The sequence below is a fragment of the Falco punctatus genome (genome assembly GCF_963210335.1).
Source record: "Falco punctatus genome assembly, contig: scaffold_41, whole genome shotgun sequence".
Lineage (NCBI taxonomy): Eukaryota > Metazoa > Chordata > Aves > Falconiformes > Falconidae > Falco > Falco punctatus.
This window is the reverse complement of record NW_027660119.1, coordinates 512,039-534,650: the sequence shown is the minus strand read 5'-3', so window position 1 is coordinate 534,650 and position 22,612 is coordinate 512,039. Positions and strand designations below refer to the sequence as shown.

The 22,612-nt window shown below is 43.6% G+C and overlaps 1 protein-coding gene across 5 annotated transcripts; it reads left to right on the top strand.

The window, feature by feature from the left end:
* The first annotated feature begins 421 nt into the window (after positions 1–421).
* Positions 422–9,792, top strand: LOC308057922 (uncharacterized protein). Of its 5 annotated transcripts, none has more exons than XR_013925523.1 (4): positions 422–2,261; positions 4,148–4,282; positions 7,876–8,157; positions 8,837–9,084. XR_013925523.1 is itself a non-coding variant. In XM_080411932.1 (3 exons), exons 1-3 carry the CDS (start codon positions 2,064–2,066, stop codon positions 8,104–8,106), a joined length of 564 nt encoding a protein of 187 aa, XP_080268058.1. In that variant the 5' UTR covers positions 422–2,063; the 3' UTR covers positions 8,107–8,204. The 5 variants fall into 5 exon arrangements, 1 of the variants encoding a protein (XP_080268058.1); XR_013925525.1 differs by lacking the exon at positions 8,837–9,084 and adding an exon at positions 8,274–8,618; XM_080411932.1 differs by lacking the exon at positions 8,837–9,084 and having other exon boundaries at positions 7,876–8,204.
* The last annotated feature ends 12,820 nt before the right edge of the window (positions 9,793–22,612 follow it).

Below are 22,612 nucleotides of genomic sequence, written 5' to 3'. Positions count from 1 at the left end.
TGAAGAGGAACGTGATGAAACACAGAGACAGCTCTCTCAGGAAAAGAGGGCCAGAGCCCTTCAAGAAGGAATTTTGAACAACCACCTTGGGAGACAAATGGAACTAGAAGAAGGGACAAGAAGATCTATAGGAAAAAAATCAGAGGTAAGCAGATTTTTTTTTCTAATAAATTAAATTTCACCATGTTTGTTTTAAAGTCATAATAAATCTTACATAACTTTTTCTGTTTCTTGATGGTTTATTTACTGTTTACCAGTGTAACTTATCTGGGTAAATACCTTTCTTGTTTTCTCTTATGTCTAAAAGTTCTGGAAAGCAGCATCACTCCTGTATGTACCTGAATTACTTGTGCAAGTAGGAAACTAATAGAAGACACTGTTTACACCGTTTCTTAACCTATCTGTTATTTGTCATTTCACAGACATTTCGTCATCACTTTTTAGGCTTTCTAGCAGTGAAACACCTAGCTGCCTATGGCAAGGTTGACCAGGAAGAAAGTTGTTTGACAGTGTTTGTGTTTCCATTGCTTTTTTTTTTTTTTTTTTAAATTAGTTATTCCCTTATTGAACTTACTTCAAGTATGCCTTTCTTTTCCACCTCCACATAACTAAAATTTTATGATCGAATATCAGCAATGAATTCAACTCTCTGTAAGAGTTAGAGTAACTGGAGGAGAAAAAGCAATCATAAACACTGTATTAAAAAAGATCTTGAAAAGAGTTTACTGAATTTCCTAAAGAATGTGCAGTGCCTGGAAGCCTTTTTGTTCTTGGCTGTGCTGCCCAGTAAATGTAGGGTGAATGTGTTTAAGTGGAAAAAAGTTATACATACAATAAAGAGGAAATATACAGGACTATTGCATTCCGGGGGTGATTGAGTTTTATAGCTAACTTCCAGTAACACAAAAGGATAAGTGTTCAGAAGACATTTGAGAAGGAAAATACCCTTTCTGGCCTTGTGTTTACCAGATCTGTAGCACACCTAATTCAACCTTAAAGGCAGTATTATAAAGGCATGCACATACAAGAAAGCGCTGTCATTTTAAAAGCTTTGGTTGCTGGTTTAAGGGGGGAAAAAAACGTAACTGTATATTTGGGATGTTCATTTAGGTTTTAAGGATATGTTGCACTTCCGTTGTGTACGTACATTGTACATGTGCATGGGTTCACAGAGTAGCTTATTGCCTGAAACTTCATCTTTGAAGTCATGCTTTAGTACTAGAAATGTTAAAATGCAGTTTATTGCTGCAGGTTTTTTGTAGATTCATTTCCCAATTGGCTCTTTATTCATGTTCCCTGTCCTTCAGGAATCCAGCACTGACAGAGAACAGGATCTGTTGTACAAGAATCAGTTACTACAAGATGAGATTGCTATGCTAAGGCTAGAACTCACTCAAGTAAGACTTAGGCACCAGGAGGAAGAAGGAAAATATTTAAAGGAAAATGAGACCTTGAAAGAAAAAAATGAAGCTCTCAAAAAGGAACTTAAACTGAACAAGGAAGCGTTAAGACAAATGTTTTTTCAGTTCAACACGGAGCTGGACTTACTAAAGACAGAATCTGCAGTGCTGACTTCCAAACTTGAGCAGACAAACAAAAGCAAAGACAGACTAGAGACAGAAATTGAATCATTTCGTTCCTCCCTGAACGCTGCAGTTCAAGAACTTGAACTTCATTTGTCATCAAAAAGCAATGCTGAACGAAGATTTCACAGAGAACGTGATGAATGCCTTTGCTTGCAAGTCGAGCTCCATCGTGACCTCTCTGGCGTGCAAGAAACCAACAAGAGCTTGTCTCTGCAGCTGTGTAAAGCTAAAAGCAAAGCTAATAGGCTAGAAAATGAGCTTCACCAGTTGAAGCAAATGCTCAGAGAAAAAGCTTTGCTTTTAGAAATGGCAAAAAAGAATTAAGTCAAGGCCAGTGTCGGGCAAAGGAATGTGATCATGCTCGACAACTTGAGAAAGATCCAGTAAGCAAACTTGTAATAAAACAGGAGTCCTTGCAGGAGCGATTGGCCCAGCTCCAGAGTGAAAACCTTTTTACTCCATCAGCAATGGGAAGAGATGCAGAACAAGAGGATCATGAAAGAAAAAATAGTGGATTATGTGCAGCACTGTTTTAATGACATTTTCAGCAAACTTAGAGCTGATACAGAAAAGCAAGTTTATCTAATAGAAGAGCGAAACAAGGATTTAAATGCCAAGTGTACTGATTTAAGGGAACAAGTCTTTAAATATGAGACTGACGTAGTAGAAAGACAGGTAAAGTATATGCATAGAAAGAACAATTTAAAGTTTGTCCATTCTTGAAATTAGTTTGTTCCTACAATGTATCCGGTGTAAGTTCCATGCATGGGACCAAAGAATACTGATTTGTTCTGGTTTGTTATGTTTCTCTCGGAATTGCGGAAAGTTTTGGCAACGGGGATATTAGTCCTCAGATCTAAGCAGAGAACAGAAAAAAGGTATCCAAGTCTAAGCTTTGATCAAGAAAGGTGATTCTTCTCTAGAACTTTTTTTCATCTATTTTCCTTAGTCCATGTTATGCCCTATAGAATAGTCTTAAGTATTTGATGGTGTTGATGTAAGTATTGCACTGATGACATGAATGAGAGTGGTATAAAAGGAGGAACCATCCAATACACGAGGGCTGAGAAATGAAGGTACAGAGAAGTGAAGTGGTTGGGGATAGATTTATATGAAGCTTCTATAGAGGGGAAAAAATAGGTTCTCTGTAAGCTGCTATCAAGATTGAAGAGTATTAGTAATGTCCAGCTGTTGATTTCTGTATGTGTTTTGAGTGTTCTGAGGGGCCTGCCTGTTCCTCAAAGTTCATGTCAGACGGTGACCTTAAGCTTTCCCTTTTATGATGTGTAGCCACACTCCAGCAGTACTGTCAATCATTGTAAACTGTGACTTGCTTTGTATTCTTACTACCAAAATAATGGGTTCCTTTTGAAGATCATGTGAGAGAGTGTGTGTATATGGATATAGCTATATATATATATGAGCTATGCAGATTTTTGTAAACCTAATCTATCAGTACTTCTAAAACGAGCTGAGTAAGAAGACTACAAGAGGATGTGATTCAACATACCCTTAAAGTGTATCTCAAAGGAGCTTTCAGATATTTGTATTCATTTAATTGTATTTGTATAGTGAAGAAACAGAAGAAAGAACAATCTAACACAAAGTCCTGCCTTCAGTCACCAGAGTAATATTTGCAGTCAAACTGTGGCTCTTAGATCACAACAGATTTCTTTGGGTTTTGTTAGGAAAAAAATACCTGATGGCAGTGTGTTCCTGTGTATTGTTCAAGGAAGAACAATACCTGAGCCTTTTTTATGTGTTAGGAAACAGAAATCCTTGTGAACAGCTGCTGATAGTCAAAGGTTCTCAGCTGAGAAAGATGACGAGAGGTCATCATCCATGCAGATGCCTGCTGCTGGCAGGCAAAATTTCATACTTTTGGGTTCAATCTAGACAGGTCTAATTGTATAATAAAATAAGTTAAAGGCGTATTTCATGTTCTTAGAACTTTCTTCATGCTAATTTAACTGTTTTGTTAGGGCATGTTTGGACAACTGCAGCAGGAGCTTGCTGATGCACCTAAAAAGCAATCTATGCCAGAAGCTTCACTTGAAGTTACTACACGCTACCACAGTGACCTGGAGAGAGACAAGCTGCGCTTGCAAAAGGAGTTGGAAAGAAAGTTGAAAATTAAGGTACATAATGTATTTAACTATATGAATAAATCTGAGTGTAGCTGTTGAAAGTAGGAGCGAATGTTGTCCTTTTGCACCACCTTTTGCAGTGTTCTTACGAAAACTGAAGTATAGAGGGAACCAGAGGAGCTTTGCAGGAAAGCTGTAGGGTGATTTTGTGTGTGTGTGTGCATGTCATCTTATCCCCCAAAGTTGTAACCTCATCCTGTCGCTTCTAGAGTATTCCTTCTTCCCACCAGCTCCAGCTGCTGTTCTTGGTTATGGTTCCTAAGGTGTGTTTTACACTCCACATCAACCTTGGCCATAGGTCTTGGATGGGTGGAGGAGAGCTTAGGCCTGTTTCTGTGTGAGTTACTGCATTCTCCTGCACTCTTGTCTTTTCCGGCCACCTTACTTTTTCTTCTGCCACTGTTGCTTTCACAGACGCAGAAGCAGAACATGCTGGCTCTGACATCCAAGGACTTGCACAGCACGTGGGAGGAGCACTTGAAGTCAAGATCCCACCTTGAAGAGCGCGTTGCTCAGCCGGACGAGGAGAAGGCTGAACTGTTGCAACAGGTGAGCCCAGAAAATTCTCCGGGCACCGAGGCAATACCCAGGAGAACCACATGCACCTTCTGGTCAGGTTCTTACATATCATTGCTTTCTGTTATCCCTGCCATTCAGGCTGCGAGTACCTTATTGTTTGGGGGTCACGGAGGAAGCAAATAAAAGCTAGATGGGTATCTTTGTGTAAGCTCTGGAGTGGCTCTGTTGGGAAGAGTTCCCAGTGTGGTTTGCTATCAGTTGAGCACATTGAGCAAGGCCACAGTTCCCAGTTCTTCCTTGGATTTTGTGTGGTCATCTTCTGACCCCTTGGTTTCTAGGCAGGTTTAAAATGCTTGATGTTTCCAGTGCGTGTATGGAGGAGCTGCTGTATGTTTTCAGCGTAGCGGGAGCTTAAAAGCCTTGCAGAAAAACATACTGAAGGAATGCTGGGTAAATGAACGAGTGCTTGGGAAACAAGCAGCGCCTGCCAGTTGCCAAGGGGCGGCCTTCCCCTTTTCTCCTTTTCTGTAGAGGGAAAATGGAAGTACAAAGTCAAAACAGCTGCCAGCTCTCCTCTGGTGTGGCTGAGAAAACACCAAGAGGAGGAAAACCAGCATGTGGCTAAGTAAATGCCCACACAGAAGAGGTGGAGGTAATGGCCGAGGGGAATAAAATGTTGAAGAACTCCAAAAGATCAGATTCCTCCACAAGCCCCTGCCTGCTGGTTGGTGGAAGATCCCATGAAAGCTTTGGATGGATCGATGTTCTCCCATGAAGTGCATACCTACATAATCCCTACTATGAGCAGAGGCACTGCCAAAAGTGTTCTCCAGCATCTTTTCCACCTGTTATGTCTAGAAGAGGATGGCCTTTGCTTCAGGCGAGGGCATCTGTTTCTGTAGTTACATATTGGTCTGTTTGATGTGAAACCTGAAGGGATGGATGGAATAGCCTCGGGAATTCCGTCCCATGGCATTCTGTGGAACGTGGCTAACGGATAGAGACGTCCAGCAGCTTCTCTGTGGAGAGCGCTAGATGCACAGACTGTACGTAGGTATTTTTCCTGTGCTCTGTGTGTGCGATACATCTTTCTTTTCTCTTTTGAAAGTGCGAGAGTGAAAGAAAGGAAGTGAAGAAGCTGGTAGAGTTGAAACGCCCAGTTGAACTACGTCTGGCCCAAGAAATGAAAAGAAACCTCGATCTGCAGAAAGACTGTAAGAGGTACGGCTTTTTAGCGTGGTGAAGAGGTATCCCTGCGTAGGAGTCATGTTTTATTAAACTTTAGTGTAAAAATAGGTGTACCTAACTGTGAGCAGATGCCAGCCTCGTGTTAGTTCTTGCAAGGTACTTCTGTACACCAGCCCCTGGTTTTCAATAGCTGCCAAAACAACTGCAGATGCAGGTTGCCCTGCAGTTCTCCTGGGAAAAAGGGAGTCTTTCATTCCTCTTTTCAGGTGAAATCTGGACTCTCCAAGTGTATGTGGCACAGGAATACTGTTTTTTCCTGGTAATTCCTGGTGCGTCAAGTACATTAAAGATAAAGCAAGCTGTGTCTGTGCTGTTTACATGAGAGTATGTGAAAAAGTCCAGTTTTGTTTCTTTTTGCTTCATTGTTTTCATGACTAGTTTGCTGTGCAGGTTGAAGAGGCTGCTGAGCAGAGCTACGAAGGAACTAAGGGTGTATGAGGCGAGAGGGGGACTGTCCCAGCTTAATTTGCAGGGAGAAGTGAAGAAAATGGTCAATGAAATTGGCAGATTAAGAACAAAGGTGAGCTTTATTTTGTTTGGGTTATTGTGGTGGTTTTTCTTTTGTAACCTTTATTCTTTCTTTATACTTCTTTTCATGTTGTTGATTTTGACTACTTTTTTCTTGGCTGTATTTCTGAAATTATTTGGCTGGTTTTTGATGTTCCTTCTATGGTCACAGTAGTAGGCGACTGTAATACTGATGTAGCTCTTAGGGGTAAAGATGGAAGTGTTACGTACACAGCAGTATCTGCGAGGGCGCATCAGGGGTAGGCTGTCCTGCAGAGGAAGGGCAAAGCAAGAGCCACAGCAAGGCTGGCAGGGTCTGTGACCACACAGGCCAGGGATCAGCCCCACAGGCCCTCACCAAGAAGAGCAGAAGAGTTCTGGGGACAGTTCTGGGGACAGTAAGCAGAGTCCTCCAAGAGTGCAGATCACCAGGCCGGTCCATAGGGATGGGCAGGTCTGCAGTCCTACTGGGACGTCACGTCCATGGGTGAGGGCCAGGGCTGAGAGCAGTGAAGGCCCAGCACAGGCCTGGCTGCAGCTTGAGGCCGTGGCAGCATCGTCGGGCTCCGACGGATGCATTCCCTCTCGGAAGAGAGGGGAGTAACGCCACCATCACTCGGAACAACTCTGTGCAGTTGGCCTTGCCCAAGGTCACCCCCTGAAGCCTGTCTCGGGCACGAGTTGAGCAGGAGGCAGTTGGGGGTTTGCTTTTCGGAATGGTGTCTTTGCTTCCCAGGGCACGATGCAGTGTGAGGTGATGCGGAAAAAACCCTGTAACTTGTTGCTTACTAGTAGCTGACTCAGTCCGTCTTCCCCTTGTCATGGAGACCCACAAATGCTTTTGAGGTTGCTCTGGCTGTTCGGTAGCATGGAACCTTTTAGCTGCTTCTCCGCTCATTACTGAGATAGCTGTGTTTCAAAGTTATGCTCCTTTTTAGAAGATATTATTGTAGAACGAGTCAACTGCCTTGACAGTGGCTCACTTGTAGTTCACAGGTTAGCAGCATATTTGTGTTCCTGTTGGAAGAGCTATTTTGAATGACAGGGAATGGAATTACGTTTGGGCAATTTTAAATAAGTGTAAAGTTTCTACGTATTTTAGAGACTTTCAAGTGTTGACTCTGGTGGTTTCCCCCTCTTTTTTAAAAATAAAAGATGATGGGATATCATGTTTTATGGTTAATAGGTATAGACGATGGATGTTTCTGGAGGGGGAAAGAAGGGGATAGAAGCTGTAGTTGACCATTGGGACCTATGGGAACTCTGATATTTCCTGGAAATCTTTTGAAAACAAACTGTAGCTTTGACCTAAAGAGACTGTCTTCTGCCACCAGTGCTGTAAAAGCGGTGTTCTGAACCACTATTTCCAGATCTGTTAGCGTAATGGAAGGAAAGGGTATCCGTTTCTTGCCTTGTCAGTTCTGTGACGAAGCTTTGACCGTGTGACAGCATGTGACAGTTCCTCTGAAGCATGATACATGGTTTTTTTTCTGATGAAACCAGAATGTGGCTGTGATGTAACTGGGTATGGGTGTGTTTGATTTCCTATGATTGTATGAACATCTCGCAGCAGAATAGCCCTAGTGCTTTTCAGCCTAGCCCTGCGGGTGTAATGCTGCTGGTTTGGTACCTCTTGGTCTGTGACCCACTGCAGAACTGAGGAAGGATGGGAACCTGAGGAATGCTGTCAGAAATTATGTGAAAGCTGTTCTTGTTTTAAAAGAAGAGCCTGGTTTCACTTTTGTTTTAACACTGAATCAGCAGATGATAAATAGTCTTGATGGCCAACTCCTTTACCAATTTTCACAGATTTGACTAATTTTAGATCCCTCTGAGTTCCCTGTTTTTTTCCCCTTTCCTGTCTACAGGTTGATGAACTTTCCCAGCAGCTGGAGATAGAGTCTAAAAAAGGCATGCAGCTAGAAGCACAAAATCATGATTTGCGAGAGGAGTTGTCCACCATGCGTGGGAGCCATGAAAAACTGGAAAAGAGCAAAAGCCAGCTGAAAGAAGAGGTGGCTAATCTCAAACACCATATGGAGACTAACATGGTGGATCGCAGCCAAATAGAACAATACAAAAGAGAGGTGGAAGAGTGAGCTGAACAAGAAATAAGACAAAAACTGCAAGAAGTCAATCTGATTTTGCAGGTAAGTTAATTTCTTATGTGTGTCTGTTACAGACTTCTGTTTTGGTTGTCATTTTATAGGGGCAGGGGGTGGTGCCTGATTCCATGTGTTACGCTGTACTTCTGTTTTTCCTGAAGGGCAGTGGGAGAAGGGAATATGGTTGGGCAAGATGCTTTCATGTGCGTGCAGTGTGCCTGCAGGCCCTGAATCAAAAACTTGCCAAGGTAGGTTTTCATTTTGCAGTTCTTGGAGGGGTATCACTGTCCACTGGTCTGTTCTCATTGTTTATCCTTGAATGGGTATTGCAACTTAGAGTTGTCACAGCCAGGCATACACATCTTCCTTAGTCATTGCACAAGGGGCAACGCTCAGAAAAGAAGTCACCAAAGCTGCAGGGTGGGGGCTGGGGGTGCGGCATCTCCATGATTTCTTTGAGGAATGCTATGCCCTGTCCTACAGAGATAGCGTTCCTTCATCAGTAGCTTTGATGAAGAATAGTGCTAAGATGGGGGTTCTTTCTGAATGAAAATAATCATTTAGTGTGGTAGTTCCAGGGTTGTGCCCTGGTCGCTGATGGCAGTGAGGAGGCACAGTTGCCTCGCTGAATAGAGCTGGGCCCTTGAAATTGGGTGCACGCAATTGACTGGCGAGGAGAGTTCTCTTTTTCTTTGCGGTGGTTGAAGGCGTGTATCTACTTCAGATGCAGGCAGCCTCCCAGGACAGATTAGAACAAATCAGAGCCAGTCGTCATGCTTTGCTGACAAACCAGCTAGACCACAGAATTGGAGACCTCGAACGTGAATTGGACAGGATAAAAAATACCCAACGAGACAGTATTTTTCAAAAAGAATCTGTACAGGCAGAAGCGGAAAAGTACAAAGACCTGTACCTGGAGGAAGTTAAAAATGGAAGATGCCTAGGAAATAAACTAGAAGGGTAAGTCCATGCATTTTTGGGGTGATAATAAGATACTACTTCTTCCTCAAGCAGTTTTCTTTGTTAAATACCTTTTCTACATCTGGTCAGCATTATGCATAAGATAGCATATTTGTGATGAAAGTACCTTAAGGGTCCCCCCTGTTCATTGGAACTATCTTCATTTCTCTTCAGTGTTCCAGCAGTAACACCACCGATCATGGGCATTAATAGGATATTTTTGAAGTTGAGTTTGTTTTAACAGGCAGCCTTTTTGCCAGTCTCTAATCTCCTCTTCTTACTCTAAGTATGGCAGAAAAGATAATGTCATGTCCTTTACTGCTTGAATAAGGATAGGCCCTTCAGAGAACGGCATTTGGTGCTGTGAAGAACAACAAAAATCTTTTGGCTTCCATTTTAGCCGCATGTCATAGGTTTCAGCTTTCTTTGGGAAAGGAAGGGTAGCCCAGAGTTCTTATGCAGGTGATGTACCTTTCAGGAAGAGCTATGTAAACACACGGTGTGCACAGACTGCTTTGAGGCCTTAATGCTGAGAAGTCCAAAGTATTGGTTAACTCTTGCTGCTTCTTGCAGGTAGTGTGGCTACCTAGAAATAGGCTCTTCAAAAAACCTCAGATCAAATTATGGACGTTTTTTTTGGACTCTCTTAATCCCTTCCACTTTGAGAAGTCAAATAATAGTCAAAGACCTGGAGGGTAACTTTGCGGAGGTGTTATTACCAAAGATAATTCTTTGTATGCTTCTGAATGTTTCAGAGCTAATGAGAGACGAGCAGAAGCCAATGCTAAGCTCCTTCAGGAGTGCCATAGAAGCAAACCTTTAATTGCAAGCAGCGCTGTCAGTGGTCCAGTTCTGTATTCAACTGAACTGGGACATACTAGCAACGATCTGGCACTGAATAGAAGTCTAAATCTAGGAGGAAGCTTCCTAACCCCAACCGTGAATACGTTACCATCAAGAAACAGAGTTGAAGCCTATGTGGCTAAGGTAAGCGTTTTTAAATACTGTTCTCAACTAGTGTTGAAGAGTATCTGTAAGCAAGGTTGTGCTTTTCAGTCTAAAGTCAGAATCCATTTCTAGTTCCAAACCATATGCTCTAATATGCTAAACCAAATTGCTCATCAAACCAGTATACAACTAGGTGGTAGAAATGAAGACTTCTGGTCATTAGGGTTATAAAATTTCCAGAAGCGCTCAAAGACCAAAAAATACTGAGTTCTAAATGATGAACTGCATAACAGGTTTTTTTTGCAAGTTCTCTTTTGCAAGAGAAACTGTGATGAAGAATACTGTGGCATAGGAAGCTGCCAAAGAAGCTCTTCAGTAAAATTTAGTGCCGATGCCCCATCCCTGGCAGTGCTCAAGGCCAGGCTGGGTGGGGCTTGGAGCAACCCGGTCTAGTGGAAGGTGTCCTTGCCCATGGCAGGGGGGTTAGAACTGGATGATCTTTAAGGTCCCTTCCAACCCAAGCCATTCTGTGGATGACCTTTTTTAAAACACCTAACTTTATGATGAGTGCAAAATCCCATCAGACATCTTTGTTTGAGACACCTTTTCCTCCTTCACTGATGTTCATGCTAGCAGTTTCTTCACTAGAACTTGTTTTAGTACAATACCAACAAAGGCATGCTTCAAAACTAGGATGGCATGAACAGGACACGTAACTTCTCACTTGAGTGTGGGACGTATGCTGTGCATAGGAGGCATTTGATTTTGTGGGTCCTGCTATGTGGTGTTATATGTAACTGCTCCTCAGGAAGTCTACAGAGCTTTCTGATTTTGTACAAAAGCTGCAACCTCTGCAATACCTCTGGTCAAAGTGTGCCCTGTAATTAGCAGTCAGCATGATAGCACATCCCTCACAGAATGGTAAACGTGATATCATGAGACTTGGAAACAGATGTCAGTCGTTGTAATCCGTTTCCCACCTAGCATAGGACTGAGGCATGGGCAAGCTTGCCTGTTCAGTCAGTGTCTGTCCCTCGCGTATTCTGTTGTTGAATGGATGTGAGAAGCATTCGCTCACTTTTAAGCCTTACCCTGGTTCACTGGTCCCACCTACACTGGGAAGAATCCATTTAAAATAACGTGTCTACATACTGCACCTGGTTTAAGAAAAAGAAAAAACCAAACCAAACAACAAAACAAAAATAGACAAAGCGGTGTGTAGGTAATGCGTAGCAGCGGCAGTTAAGAGATGAACTTTTCTGTATCATTGTGAATGTGTTTTTTGTGTCAGAGGGGCGGACAAAACACTACCTAAAGAACGTGGGAGGCAATTAGTACTGTACCACCTGCAGGGATTATTCTGCACGCAAGCAGCAGAAAGGAGGTGAAATTCAGGGATCCACTGCAAAACTGAAGTAAGGAGAAAGCCAGGACAAGGGAACAAGAGGGACAGGGAGCAGGGAGCACGTGAGGGCAGGGGAAAATGAGAGAGAGATGGGAGCGAGATGTTACAAGAAGAAAAAGGCAAAGGAGGAAACCATCCCACTTCTAGGAAAAAAGCTGTCCTAGTTTAAAAGAAAAGGATTTAACAGTTATGGTTTCTTTTTTTGAAGAAGAAACAGGAAAAAAAGAATAACCTCCCTGTTACTAAATCCAGCTGCACATCTCTTTATGATATTTCTTCCTGTAATCACCAGTTAGGGAACAACTGAGACTAATTGTAGTGGCACTGCCTGTAGCCTCAAGTCACCTGACGTTCAGTGTATTCAGGGAAGTCTTAAAACCTGATCTTCTCTGGAGTCCTTCAGAAGAAAGGAACTGAGTTCTCAGAGGTGCAGTAGTTGCTAGAGGACTAGGTGAGTATTTCACTTAGAACTGCGGGCTTAATTGTTCTCAGTCGGGTGCAGTATGTCATGTGCATAACATGCATCTGAGAAAAGAGGATTGAATTGGAACGTAAGACTTTGAAGTCAGGAAGTAACAAAAGGGAAAAACTGCATGTATCCCTCTGCATACAATAATAGGTGGCAAATCTCAATCAGTTTCCAAATGCAAAATCACCAGATGCACAGTCTGTGCTGTCATTTCTGCAGGAGTCCCGTGCCATTCAGGAGGCAAGTTGGAGCATGAGGGAAGAAATCAGAGATTATAGTTTTAGTCTGTTTTGAAATGCTTTGCTGGTTGTGCTGCCTGGTATTCTGTCTGTTCACCAGACTGTTTCAAAACAGAAGAATTTCTCTGACTCTAAGCCTTTTCTTCACTTCACTGTTTACTTCAGTTATGCCTCAGCTTTGTTTTCCCACTAACCTGGTTCCCTTCTACAGAATTTGCCTTGCCTTTAAATTCAGGATGCTGCCTTGGCTGGAGATGACAAATGCTTCTGCCACTGAAGCTCTAAATGACAGGGAGTTAAGAAGCTGAAATTGCAGTGTGCCTCAGGCAGTCCTTTGAGGCTTCTTTTCTTAGTCAAAGCTCTCTGCAGATTTGGTGTTCCTTGTAGTAGCTTCCTCAAGGTGAGAAAGGCTATTGGAAGTAGGGAACATGCCAGCCATTCTGAAGAGGAAGATGTTTGTGTAAATTTTGTTTGTGCAGAAGCTTTGAAATAGCTTCAGGGGCAAAGAGGTGAAAATAGTTCACACTGCTATTATTCAAAATGATGGTAATCGTTGGTCCTGCAGCTGTTGGAAAAAACCCTGGTAAATGATGCTGACAAGAGGAAGGAGTGCTCCACTAGCAAGTGGACACAGTTTCTTCTTTAGACTTAACTAAGGAATTTGGTGTTTAAAGGCTTGAAAGATTGCACCGTTTTCCTAAACATTAAGCATGACTATCAGTGATTACACATAGAGCCGTACATGTTGAAGATGGTCATATCACAAGTTCAGCAAAAAAATGAGCGTGTTATTCTTAAAAAAGCATAAAGAAATGTGTTCCATCACAGTATAGCCCCTTCCCCTTTATCAAATATATACGCTACAGAAATGAATAACCTTGAAGTGCAAAAGGATCTTTAAAAATACAAAAAAAGTTCATATTGGCACAAGCTTATTAACCAGTAGAATCCCAATCACATGCAATGTCTTCGGGTTTTTTTGGTGGTTTTTATTTGTATTAGAGCTTCAGTAATGTGGAATAAATTACAAGTACTTGACAAATTCTGTGCATGTAATTAGACAGTGACTGTAGCAACTAGCAATTCAGTATTTCAGACCTGCTCCCTTAGTCCATAGACTAAGGCAAGGAATGTCTCCTGCAAGTGCTGCAAGGAGGTTTTGGGACTGGAGTCCTGTTGTTAGGTTTAACAAATGTCAAGCTTAAATCCTCAGAGCTGTGCAAAGGCTGGTGAAAATGAACATGGGTGTCTTGACAGACAAGAACAGTGAACTCTGCAACCAGGGTGAATCAGTGGATAAATGAAACCAGTTTAATGTGGGAAGGGAAATGTCTGCTTCCTACTTCATCTTCCAATTTCTGTTCCATTTCTGATTTGGCTTTCTGCACTCTTGTAGCAGTCTTTGTTGTTAGCTTTTTTACTTGCTTCATTTACATGTAGGCCACGTTCTTGTTTCTCACTGAAGACCTGTGAACTTCAGGCCGTTTTTCTTTCTTCTTCAGCTCCTTCATCAAAAATCTGTCCGTCTCTCTTCTCTGCAGCCAGATACATGGCAAGGTTTGCAGCCAGCATTGTTTAATGTTGGGATGGTATTTTATACTGGAAATGTTGTTTATGCTGTTAGATTTTGATTAAAACTTACTGATGTATTCACATTTTCCTAACACTGCACATATTTTGAACTTTAGTTTGTCCAAGTGAAAGAATGACTGCTGCAGGGGACTTCTCTGCTTTATGTATTTGTAATGCAATGGCTTCTGTGGTAGTTAACCATCTGTGAGATGTAATGCAATGGCTTCTGTGGTAGTTAACCATCTGTGAGATGATAGTCTATGGATTTAATCTGTTATAATGGAACTTTGAGCTCTAGGAGTAGGCTGGTTTACCCTCCTTGCCACTTCTGATATACAAAAAGTTCTTGGTGGTCGCAGCAGTTGTGTCTAGGAACTCAACTTCAGAACAGTACTGGTACTCCAGACTCGGAGCATCATCTCACGGAGTCTTACAGGATCCAGCTTACTCTGTGCTAAAGCAGCCTGTGTGGATAAGTAGTAAGTCAACACCACTTTCTGAAAAAGAACTGTTGAGAAGGTGCCTGCTGCAAATGAACACCTGGTGTGTTACCGCCTGAAGAGATGTGCAGTGAGGTGAGAAGTACCTGCTCAGGAGGTTTGGGACACTCAGCTGTGATGCCTTTCCCAGGGGTTTGGGGGGAAGGAAAAAAGTGGAGGCAAGTTAAGGTCCTCGGAGGTGTATTTTGCCTGGCTCTTCATTCATTCCCTTTTCAGAAATCAGTGTGTTGGCTTTATTTCCACCTATTTCTCTTCCCTCAGACATGGATGAGAATCACAAAGACATTGATGGAATGGATAAGAGGAAAACAAGACCTTTTTCTTCTCTTGATTGATTTGTACATGTTGCAGAGGGTCCTGTGGACCTTCTAGTCATTGTGAAGACTCAGGAAACCAGGGAAAGTGGTTTCTTCTAACACCTCAACTGCTACTTATTTGCTTGGGCTTGGTCCTGGGTTTGGGCCGTATTTTGGTCTAGGCATTAGTTTTCCTGCTTTTTTCTGTTACCTGTGTCTCGTCTCAGGAGTTAGGGGGTCCTTTCTCCCCGGAATTTTGCTTCTGCTTGTACCTGCTGGAAAACAATTAGAGATATGGGGGGTCCTTTTCCATTGTTCATGCAGCTCTGTTGGCACAGAGTATTTCAATGAAGTATCACGGAGTGGTGCTTCTCCTGCAGGATCTGGTGAATTTGGTCCCAGCTATCCCTGTGTTCCTGGAGAGAGAGCCCTTCCCTCCGCTTTGCTGGTTTACAGCCCCGCTCCTTTGACCCTTGCAGTTACTGCCTGTTACTGCTCCTCTTGTGAGGGTAAGCGGAGTGGTTTCCTTCCTGAGGCTCTTGCTCTCTGTGTCCTGTTGAGTACCCTGTGCAGTGTTTCCGTCCTTCTTGTTGTTGTTATGCTGCTAGGTGGGTCTGCTCATTTCATAAAATAAATGCTCCTTCCCCCAGGAATTCAGTACTAAAATCAAGAGAGTTGCAGAATGAGTGAGGGGAAGGGGCCTCTAGAGATGGTCTAGTCCAGCATCACCCCTGCTCAAAGCAGGGTCAGCCGTAGCAGGTTTTGTCACTGTTCTGTCAGCCAGGTGTTATACATCTCCAAGGATGGACACTCCACAACCTTTTCTGGCAACTTGTTCCAGTGTCTGTCCATGCTTACAATTTTTTTAAAAATAATAATTGTAAAAATCCTTGTGTTAAAATTTCCTCTATCTGGATTTGTGCCTATTCCTCTTGTTCTTTTGCGTGGCACCGCTGAGAAGAGTCTGGCTCCATCTTCTGTACTCTCCCCACCAGGTATTTATACACATAGATAAGGTCCCTCTGAGTTTTCCTGTTCTCCAGTAAAGAAACAGTTGCAGCTCTCAGCCTCTCCATATAGCTCACGAGGTCCAAGCCCTGCAGCATCTTCATGGCCATCGTAGCCCTGGAAGCTGTATGATATCTGTTTGGAAATTCACTTCTGCGTGTCACAAATTTAATGGAAAAAATGTAGGAGTAGCAGGTATCATCAAATGTAAACAGCAGCATATAGCGCTTGGACTGTGACTCTTAAATTAAGAGATGTGATTCCTTCTTGTGAAGGCTTCTGAAGGCAGAATCATAAGTGAGAATAACTTAATTGGTAACAATACCCACTTTCTAGGGGAGAAGAGGCGTAAGTGCTCCTTTGTAGTGATCCAGGCTGATTCCAGCTACATAATAAACCCCACAGCACTCGCTGCGTAGAAGCTGTAGCTGTGGTTATCTTTTCTTAGTACACAGTTTGCAAGAAAAAATTGTGTGTGCTTTTATGTTTTTATAAATGCGTGTCGTGGTATTTGCAATAACAATAAAGAAGTTTTGGCATCATCTGTAGGAGCTCTTTCAATTTCCCATCTTAAGGTGGAGAAAAGAAGAATATTGGCACACGCTTTTTTCTATACAAATGGTGTATGTCAATCCTGCAGCAGCTGCTGGTGCAGCTCTTCTCTCTGTGAAGTTGCAGAAGCCAGCCTCAACTGGCTGATTTGTCCCTGTGGGTGGCATTTGTACCTATCTCGGCATGTAGCTGACATTCTGTTTGTGTGTTTGATGATAAACTTCAGCCATACCTTCACTGCAATAACTGCGCTAGGCTTTCTTGCTTTCTTCCTGTGTATTTTGTTAAATGCCCAGTAATAATCCAGCTGGTGACTTACAAATTGTTTTGTTAACGTTGCTGAGCAATGAGGCAGCTGCAGCCCGACGGACCAAAAGTTTCTCTTCAGTAGAAATCAAACCCCAAACCAAGATGTGTCTACTTGGAATTATATTTTTAGGTTTTCTCTCATTATGTGTGGATTTTAAGAATGTTTTAGAAGTTTAATATTAGAAAAACGTAACTGTTAAAATATTAACTGTATTTTCTGTATAATTCTAGGTATGGCAGGAACTAGATGAAAAAATCGCTAAAGAACTTAAACAAGGTAATGTGTCACTATGTTAGGGGCATTTTTAAGGAAAAAGAGGAGTGTTCCTACTCTTGAACATAATGGCTTGAAAGCTGTGAAGTTCCTGTGCTAAGCACAGGGAGGTTTTTCTGCTAGCTTTCCAGTTTAGACTTGAATGTGAAAACTTCCAGCTTACCAAAAGATTGTGTAGAATGTTATGCAGTTGCCTGAAAAAGACAAGTGCAGAGAACACTAACCCACTTCCTCTACAGGGGTGCACTTGGCTTAAGCTGAAGTCACGTTTTTCTAGAGTGAATCCTTGAGCACAAACGTCAAACGTAAAAGAAGCCCCGAGAGAAGATGTTTATAGACTTCAGCCATCACTGCTTCTTCCATGTGCATCAGTTGCATTCCGCACTAAATCATACCGTGCACATTCTCTGCTGTTGGACCTTGGTTTTTTGCTATTTCTTATTCATTGCTTGTATTTGTAGCTTATGTTGCAGTCTTTTTTGAATAAGCAAGAAAAATATAATCAGTGATGAAAGATACCCTTTCTTTGGGAAAAAATGATTTAGTAGCACTTAGGCAAACATAAGATGAGTTGAATGCTTTTAACACATAGCATGAAACATGCTCTATAATATGAGGCCAGGTGTCCAAAGAGGAATTCCACCTGTTTCAGGGTAGTCGTTCCTCCAGAGTCACTGCTTTGCTTTGCAGTGACTGGTGCTATTTCAAAGCAGGTGGCCCCTGCGAGAATTTCCTTCTGTTCCTGCATGCTTTTGGTAATACAGAGAGTGTTCAGCTGTAGCTTCACAGCTCGTTCCGTGTGTCCGAATGGACACAAAGCCGTTGCATTTCATCCGTGTGCATTTTGAACCTGACTGTGCATCTGCTAGGTGTCATAGAGTGCGTTTGGTTTCAGGACCTTGTCTGAAAAATGTGGCTGGAGAAGAACAGTAAAGGTGGGCTTGCTGTCATTGAGTATGTGTTTTTGTGGAGGAAAGAGGGTTTTGCCAGGGTGAGTTACAAAGACGCCCCTCAAAGAAAGTGCCAGGCTAGGAGACTTGTCCTGGCCTGACTGCACTGCAAAGGTGTTTGCGTTTTCACCGGCGGATTCTTTTTAAGTTTGTCACAGAGAAGGCAGAAGCTGGTTTTTAGGAGTAGAGTTCCAATAAATCACTGCTTTGAACATTCAAGGAAAACAGATACTGGAGGTTCGAGAGATCTGCAGGGGGGCTCAGTTTAGCACTGGTGTAAGCAGGAGTCATTTGTGGATTCCCTGAAGACGTTCGCTGTGTAGCCTATAGAATTTCTTTCACTGGCTTTAGAAATACTGTTGACTGGTAAGCAAATGTGGAAAAAGATTGTTTCTTCCTTTGTGCGTAGCCCTTTGATTGTTACAATCCCTTGGAAGTTTTTAAATCTCTTTCTGGATTATAGTCTCTCCAGTTATCCATGATGTTTTCATAGTGACTGATTTGGCCCTGTCTAGTGTAAAAGCAACACCGGAATCTTGTTTCTCTTCTCCCTAGCCACTGCTGAACTTGAAGCTGGATCTGCTGGAGCTTCTCCCATGGTATTTTCTGATGGATCTTCAAAAAGTATCCACGTTGACCAGGATCCCCTTTGCAGGGCAGTACAGGAGTACCGCGATGTTTTAACCAAAAATTACCTGATTTGAACAAAATGCTAGGAAAAAAGCTCCGGAAAGGATTTTGTTTACATAGCGCGTCTATAGTTTCTCATCCCACAGTTCAGATGTGCATATGTGTTTATTGCAGTCCAAATGTGAATTCTATTAAATGGATGTCAAGCACATTGCACTTGCCTGTTGGTTTATTGATGCATAGGTGTTTTATTTTGCACTCACCATAAGAAGCACACCTGTTTTTTTCTGACTAGCAGAATGACTCACCTTGATTCTTGAGCGTGACAGAATTGTCAGAATGTTTCTTATTAAGGTAGAAGCATTATTTTTTCTCCACTGATGTTCTGTGTTTTAACGAAAGCATTCCCTTTGTTCTGCTTAATCCTTTCACCCTATGTGTTTTTAATGTTTCCAGTGTTACTTTAATGCTTAGGACATTGTTTGATGTGATTTGAGCCTGCTGCTTCAGTCCAGATGCCGTGATTGTTTCTGCCGATAAAGTGAAATCTTTACCAGTGGTCATGCTGGAGGACAGGGCACTTTACGTTGCTGTCACCTTATGCGCCTTAGGTTTACCATTACTGTGAGTGTGTAGCAGTGCCAAGAGAGTTATGTGGTGGGTTTGGTATGTTTGTTTTGGATCACAGAACCACAGAACGGGTGAGGTTGGAAGGGACCTCTGGAGGTCATCCGTTCTAGCTCCCCTGCTCAGGGAAGACCACCCAGAGCTGGTTGCCCAGGACCATGCTGGCTTTTGAGCATCTCCCAGGATGGAGCCTCCATGGGCAGCCTGTGCCAGTGCCCAGTCACCCTGATCGGAAAGAAGCATTTCCTGATGTTCAGCCCCGACCCTCTGTGTTTCAGTTTGTGCCCATGGCCCCTCACGGTATTCATCTTGGGGTTCGTATTAAAGGTCGCTGCAGCTGTAGACATTCCCAGTTACTACATCAGCAGCTGCGCTGTACCTGAAACACTTCATGTGCGGGAAAAATGAATGTTAAAATATTAACTTCCAGTCTCCTCAGTACTTTCCAAACCTTGTATGATAGGACAGCCAATCTTTTTGTTGCTGCTAGCAGCTGATGATGTGGTGGCTGTAGCCCAGATGGTAGCCAGTGTTCTGGGACATTTGTGTCAATAAAAGAAGCAGGTTTACTTATTTCAGGGAGTTACCTGTTACTGAAGATCTACATTGTCATTTCCTGTCCACAGAAGTCAGTAGTGATCAGAAGATGATAGAACAAAGTCCCAGTTCTGGGAAAGGAAGAATGGTTGTTCCAAGATCAATTAAGACTGGAAAAATTTGGGGGTTTTACCCACTAATTCAAGGACTTGAGTTAACAGGCAGTGAGGAAAGCAATGAATGTTGCTGTGACGCTGTTCCTTTTTATATGAATACATATTTTTGAAGGTAATATACTGTATTTAATTCCAGATATTCTGTTTGAAATTTAATAAACTTTGTCATCTAATATATGTCTTTGTTTTATCGTTTCCCTTCTTGACATCGCTTTCTACCCCTTTCCCTAACCGTACAGCTCTCCAGAGCGCTCTGCTCCTTTCAGCTCTGTTCACTGCTGCACCTTCAGCCTGTCCTGGAGGCCAGGCAAAAGGCCAGCATGTGTGTATGTCCTTTTCCACAATTGTGTTAAGATCAGTTCCCAGACTTTCCCTGTATTTTAGAGCAATCCTCCTTGTGGTTTGGGCAGAAGGTAGCAGGTGAGCTTCTGGTGGCCGTGAAACGCTGGGAAATCCCACAGGTTTTGATCCCCTGCAAAGGAAAAAGGTGTAACGAAATTTCTCCAGCCTGCACCAGAGTGGTCAAAGAGAAGTTCAGCTTTTGCTACTTTCTAGTGTCTCTGCACAGAGGAAGCAGGGACAGAACATCTTGACATTCACGTTGTGTTGTCAGTCACTGTGATAAACTCAGACGTGACCTGTGCTCACGTTTCCTCACCGCTCTCTGCTGCCAGCTCTTAGTGAGAGGGGAGAGCTCTTGGCTGGTGGAGCAGCAGAACAGAAATTCGGTGTTGGCATCTGCCATAACCGGCATTGATAGCAGTTATGATGAGGTGTGAGGGGGGTACAGAGAAGTCCAGGCAATTCCTGCGCTCGAAAGTCCATCCCCAGTGTCACTGTGGGGACACTCCTGATGAAGCAGGAGAGGGCATGGCACTTGGGGGAGGCTCTGAGGCCTGGAAGACAGGGAATGTCTGTCCCATCTTCAAGAAGGGCAAGACCGAGGAGCTGGGAACTGCAGCCTCACCGTGCTGCCTGGGAAGGTGGCGGAGCACGTACTCTGGGAGCCGTTTCCAAAGATGCTGGGGACAAGAAGTTGGTAGGGAGGAGTCAGCATGGGTTTGCAAAGGGTGAAATCATGCCGCACTGACCTGGTACCTTTCTAGCGATGTGTGAGTAACTGAGTGGACAGAGGAAGAGCAGTGCGTGTTGCTTACCTTGACTTTAGCAAGGCTTTCTCTGGCTTGTGCCCGAACAGTCAAGTTCAGGTTCAGGAACTTCCTGATCTCTTTCCAAAGAAGAAAGCAAGCGTGTTTCTTGATTTCTTTGCTCAGGTACATTAGAAACCCTTTGGGGTCAGTAGCTACAAGCAGGTTGCAGATCTTTGCAATCAGTTGTATGGAATAAACAACTCTGTTTCAGAAAATCTTATTATGCCAGTTGCTTTTTCCTCATGAGCAAATGTGTCAGGAGTTTCCCAGGTTTTGCTGTCTTCAAAATACCATGTTGAATTGTTGCTACAAAACATTAGTTTTTCAGTTACTCATTGGCAGAGTAGTGGTTGAGTAGTGCTGCTGCAGCACTAGTATGTCTTCCCAGTGAGTCCTGACCTCTGAAACATCCAGGCTTTTGCTTATAATTCATTGCTGATCGCTGCCACTGCGCTCCACTGATGCTCTGCAGAGGGAACATAACTCTGGTACCCTGTAAGCATGCTGACCGCCTGTGTCCTGTTTTCATCCTGCCTTTACCTCAGAGGTACCCCTCGCCACACTTCCCTGGGTATAGAGATAAAGCACTTGTGACTAAAAACAAAGCAGCTGCACGTTCTGTGTGCCTAGAAAAGCCAGTGGTAAATGCTGCTTTACCGCTGGCTCCCAGCGAGAAGCGGAGGTTACTGGCTGCTGGGCAAAGCAGCGTTAACATCGAGCACAGCAGCGAGGGAAAGCCCGGTCCAGTCATTCACTGCAGCGATGACGTGTCTGTTTTCTGGTTGCCAGTGAGAAACCTGCTCTCAAATGTGGGTGGCTGCTCCTTGCTGCTTGTTGGAAACAGCCCCCGCTACCCTGCAAGTGGTGCGGTGTCGTGGTTTAACCCCGGCTGGTAACCCAGTGCCACGCAGCCGCTCGCTCGCTCCCCCCTCAGCCAGAGGGATGGGGAGAGCTGGAAAGGAACGCAAAACTCAAAGGCTGAAGTAAGAACGATTTAATAATTGAAACAGAATAAAAATGGAAGAATAGCCACAACAGTGACAATAATAGTTATAATGAAAAGGGAGAGGGAAAGGAAGAAAGGAGCACGTGGTGCACAACGCAACTGCTGGCCGCCCACCGGCTGATGCCCAGCCAGTCCCCAGGCAACAAGCCCCCTGCCCAGCCAGCCCCCAGGTACACAGAGAGCAGGCGTGCCGTCCCATGGCATGGAACACCTCTGCGGTTGGTTCGGGTCAGCGGACCTGGCAGTCTCCCCTCCCCAGCCCTTGCGCCCCTCCAGCCTTTTTGCTAGCGAGGCCTGAGGAACTGCAGTGCCTCACACCAAAGCCAAAAGACAGCACTGCGCTAGCCCCTAAGAAGGTAATTAACGCCATCCCAGCTGAAACCAGGACGTGCTGCTAACACATCTGGCAATACCCGAGCTCACTATGCTGAAGCAGAGCTGTATCCTGTTCCATAAAACAGGGAACTGATCTTCTGTGCAGGTGTCTATCTTCCATAATTTCTGTCTAAGCGTCTGGACCAGTTACCTAGCGTCGTAGTACCTGACCACGCGCTATTCGCACACAGCGAGGGCATGCTGAGGGTTGGTTGTTTGGGGTTTTTTTTCATTTTGTCTGTACAATGCAAACAGTGCAGGCAAATCGCATGTGACCAAGGGAATTTCAGCTTCTTCCTGCACCCCACTGCCAGTGTTCCTTGCACTCCAGAGCAAGGAGTTCAGACAAAGGATGCCTTTCTTAAGCAAGGCAGAAATGTATGAGACTTTGAACAACCAGCATGCCAAGAGATGTTTCCCACTACCAAACCACATCTCTTCAACTATGCCTATTAGTGGAGCTTTTTCTCTAACGTGAGCTTTGGTTTCTTTCCTATCCATCACACTGGTTACATA

Coding starts and splice junctions, on each gene's coding strand:
- LOC308057922 (XM_080411932.1), top strand. CDS start 2,064: ATGCAGAACAAGAGGATCATGAAAGAAAAAATAGTGGATTATGTGCAG. Junction 2,262..4,147: donor CTGACGTAGTAGAAAGACAG/GTAAAGTATATG, acceptor TTGCTTTCACAG/ACGCAGAAGCAGAACATGCT. Junction 4,283..7,875: donor AGGCTGAACTGTTGCAACAG/GTGAGCCCAGAA, acceptor TCCTGTCTACAG/GTTGATGAACTTTCCCAGCA.